This window comes from Oratosquilla oratoria, unplaced genomic scaffold (assembly GCF_046742065.1).
Source record: "Oratosquilla oratoria isolate Oo_2021 unplaced genomic scaffold, ASM4674206v1 SCAFFOLD101, whole genome shotgun sequence".
Taxonomy (NCBI): domain Eukaryota; kingdom Metazoa; phylum Arthropoda; class Malacostraca; order Stomatopoda; family Squillidae; genus Oratosquilla; species Oratosquilla oratoria.
The window spans coordinates 170108-174551 of record NW_027467458.1 but is presented as its reverse complement, the minus strand read 5'-3'; the positions used below and the strand labels follow the sequence as shown (position 1 = coordinate 174551).

The 4444-nt window shown below is 36.6% G+C and overlaps 1 protein-coding gene across 1 annotated transcript; it reads right to left on the bottom strand.

The window, feature by feature from the left end:
• Positions 1-2723: 2723 nt before the first annotated feature.
• LOC143022472 (serine/threonine-protein kinase Chk1-like) lies at positions 2724-3842 on the bottom strand. The gene has a single exon (XM_076180694.1). The coding sequence runs from the start codon at positions 3840-3842 to the stop codon at positions 2724-2726; it is 1119 nt and encodes a 372-aa protein (XP_076036809.1).
• Between the last annotated feature and the right edge of the window lie 602 nt (positions 3843-4444).

Here is a 4444-nt window from a genome sequence, read left to right as displayed (position 1 = left end):
AACTGAGGAACAGCAATACATAATGTCTGGAATACGAAACTTACACTCTCTGGAAAGACGCAGAGTGCGGGGTGCTCTAATAGAGGTGTTCAAGTAGATCAAAGGTTTTAACAAGGGTGACGCAAATAAAGTCATCATATTGAAACAATAGGTAAGGACTCGCAGTCATGGATTTAAATTGGACAGATATAGATTTAAGAAGGAAATAGGAAAGAATTGGTTTCCTAATAGGGTGGCCAACGAATGGAATAGACTTGGTAACCAAGTAGTGAGTGCTGAAACTATCGGTTGTTTTAAGAAACGGTTACACAACTTTATGGATGGGGATGACAGGTGGTCATGGACATGGAACTGCCTAGTGTAGCCCTTATGGTCTCTTGCAATCTCTTTTATTCTTATATTCTTATGAAAGGAGAAGCTGACTGAAAAACCTTGCACTTTCAGAATTGGATGATATAAGAGATATAAAAACGGAGACAAACTCATTTCAGATACGTGGTTATATCTCAGAACTGTGTGATAAAAATAGATATAGATAGACAGACATAGTTACGTAGTCGGGTATCTATATAGCTAAATAGACAAAGAGAGAGGGAGAGGGAGAAAGATTGATAGATATATAGAAAGATAGATAATTAATTAGAGATAGATAAGTAGCTAGATAGATAGACAGGGAAACAGACATATAGACAGAGAGAGAGAGAGGAAGAGAGACACACACAGAGAGAGAGAGATGGGCTATAAAACATAATATATCAAAATTATGGATATGTATATATTTACATCCTTTAAATACCTAACATACGAGTATATATATATGTATATAAATAAATAAATAGATTCGTTAATGAACAACATAATTTATGTATATATATATATATATATATATGTATATATATTACATATATGTATATGTATATATATATATATATATATATATTTATATATTACATATATGTATATATATATATATACATATATATATATATATATATATATCGTAACTGTACATGCATATATGTGCATAAACAAACCAATCAATTAACCATTATGGAGATATTTGTGGTTATTCGTTAAATGAATAATAACAGTAAGATCATCAACACCCCTTTGTTACTCAAAGAACAAGAGAACTCGACGTCATGTCATATTGCATTTAGCGAGAAATAGACTTCAGAATCAGAATTCAGCGAACAAGAAAACACCGTCATCATATCATTCTGAAACCTACAAAGTAACACCTTTTGGACTTGAAATATATATATATATATATATATATATATATATATATATATATATATATATATATATATATATATATATATATATAATCAATCCCACACTAAACGAGATATAACCGTTTAGATTCCGTTGAGGTACGAGAGGCTAATAAACCTGGAAAAGATGCTATAACTGGTGCATCGCGTCCTAAAACAAGTCTTGGTCGTCGAAGGCCCTCAGCTGTGAGGGCGTAAGAGCGAGAGTCCATCGTAAAACTTAGAAGGAAACGACCCAATCGCCCTGGGTTGGCTCGTGGTGAGGGAATGGGGAATGGGAGCAGGATGAAAGAGACGAGGGAGAACGTGGTTGAGGAGGGGGAGGAGGAGGAGGAGGAGGAAGAGGGGGGAAGAAGAGGCTGGAAGGTTGAGTCCCAAACTTCTCCCGGTCGTGTATCTATTCGCTGTTTTTTTTTTTTTTTTTTTTTTTTTTTTTTTTTTTTTTTTTTTTTTTCTTCTTCCAGGTAGTGTCTATGGGGGTAATAATTTATCATTTTATTGACTATTGACCTTCCTTGCGTCACCCTTGTTAAAGCCTTTGATCCACTTGAACACCTCTATTAGATCACCCCGCACTCTGCGTCTTTCCAGTGTAAATTAAGGTGCATAAACCTCTCTTCGTAAATTAATTATCTGAGCCCATGTACGAGTATCAATTTGGTCATTCTCCTCTGTACTGATTCAGTGTGTCTTTATACACATGCGTATGTATACATGTGTGTATATATATTATATATCACACCTAACACCACAGTCAGACGAAAGAGTTGAGTAAGCATAACTATATAATATTGATTGTTAACTGCAATCGTCTTCTGTAGTACTGAAGAGGATTGGAGTCAGCAATCTGAAGAGGATTGCAGTTAGCAATCGAAATATACAGTTTCGCTTACTCAGCTCTTTCTTTCGTCCGACTGTGGTGTTAGTTGTGATTTACAAACGTGTTACTACATTTTTCATATATTATATATATACATATATATATATATATATATATTCATATATATGTATACATATATATATATATATATATATATATATATACATATACAGTATATATATAAATGCGTGTGTACGTATATATACAGTACATACATACGCACATACATATTCATACATAATGAGTGAGAGTATAACAATGAATCAAGTTAAGGTTAACCCTTTTGCTGGACAAGGGTTTCCCCCTTCCTGAATATAATCGTGTGGCGTCAGCCAGAATAAATGTACACGTCCTGAGATGATCAAACGTGATGTCGACTATATCTAGGTTGGCGTCAAGAAATTTTATTCAGCTGAGGGAAACCTCGGAATAATTATGGTGTTAATGAATACACCTTTAACAGATGATGGTCACGCTGACCAGTGTTTCAGAATTATTTGTTGATATTTCTTTTAGAATTTTACTCATGATTTAGTTTAGACGAGTTTTATGTGTATCCTTTTCGTTCAGCCTTGGAACCAATCGTTTTGCTCAATGTCTGAAAGTGTTGCTCTGTATTTTCGTTTTCGAGCAAGCATCTCTTTAACGAGACCAAAAGCATTCTTGGACAGGGATCTCCAAGGACTTCGGAGACGCATTTTTGAAGGTGAAGAGGACCAGATCGCAAAGTTGAAGTCTTCGGTCTGAGCGTCCTCCCAAGGCTTCTGACCAGTAAGAAATCGGAAGAGGATGATTCCGCAAGACCAAACGTCAGCGGGCTCTCCTCTGTATCTTCCAGTAAATACTTCGGGTGCAATGTACCCTGATGTTCCACACACTTCCCACAAGTGCCTGTCCTTCTGGAACTCAACAGCCAGACCGAGGTCTCCGATTTTGAGGTCTTCGTTTGTGGACAAGAGAAGGTTCTCAGGTTTAAGGTCTCTGTGAGCCACTTTCTGGGAGTGAAGGTATTTGACCCCTGTAATCAATTGATTGAAGTAGAATTGAACTTTGTTCTCCTCTATTCCTCTTGGTTCAATTCTGTCTTCTAGTGTTCCTCCACTTACATATTCAAGATAGATGTAAACAAATTTTGTGTCCCTTTGCTCACCAAAGAAAGATACAATGTTTATGTGGTCTAGTCGTCTGTGGATACTAATTTCCTTGACCTGACTTATTTGACCACTCATTCTAATTGACTTTCTTGCACACTGTACTTCAGTTGTGGTATCTTTGACAAGATAAACAGACCCAAACGAACCTCTGCCCAGCAACTTCAGTACTTCCATGTTTCTGTGATCTGAAATCTTAAGTTTCTTATTTTTCGTTGAAATATCTTCTTCAATTTTTCGTTTTTCCATCTTGTGTCTATCGATTTCTTCAGTAACAATCCTTACGATTTTCAAGACACGCAAGATGTGTTCATTGGATCCCTGAAGAGTGTCTTCCATTTGTGCAGCTTCCAAGAAGACTTCTATCTCTTCGTTATAATGGATGAGGAGCACTTGTCGCTCCTGGTCGCTGCATCCACTCACGATGGCTCGAGCTTTCGTTTCGAAGCCCGTGTCAAAGTCCTTCGAGGTTCCTCGTGGCCCTGGGCCACCAGCTGCTCTAGATCCTTCAGCTGTTGATTTTTTCAATTCCATCTCTTCGCCAAACGGTGAAAACTAAAGAACTTTGCACAAAAATTATTTACGGTGAGACGTCTTTAGAGAATCCAGGATATACATTATACCAATGAAGTCCTTCCGCCCATTTTCAAATAAGTTACATTACAATAACATGTGAATGTTACTATTTATACAAGTGAAGACCATGTTTAGATTACATTTACCAATCATAATAGATCAAATAAGGATACGTTATTGACATCATGTGAAATGTGCTCCCCTAATACCCTTTTGTGAGGTCCAAATGTGATCATGGAATGCATTATATAGACCAACTTTTTATTTTATTTTCTCATTGCAGAAGTCATTTAATAATTTTCATGTCTCAAGGAACTCCGACATAAAAATATCTTTTTTTAACTTGAACTTTACAGGATATAGATAATACAATTTTCTGATAATTGGCCCAAGCAAACCATAGTTGGTAAGGAACCTACGTCAAGAGGCGCTGAATAGCAACGGCCAAAGCCGTCACCTTTGCCCAATGTGCTTTGGGGATATGTTGGAACACGTAACAGCGCTGGGAATCGAAGAAAAGTGCAGGATTCGAACTCACAACTAAGAGGGTGTGAGACCAG

What these genes read in the sequence shown, in the direction of transcription:
- LOC143022472 (XM_076180694.1), bottom strand. Translation starts at nt 3,842, where the DNA reads ATGGAATTGAAAAAATCAACAGCTGAAGGATCTAGAGCAGCTGGTGGC.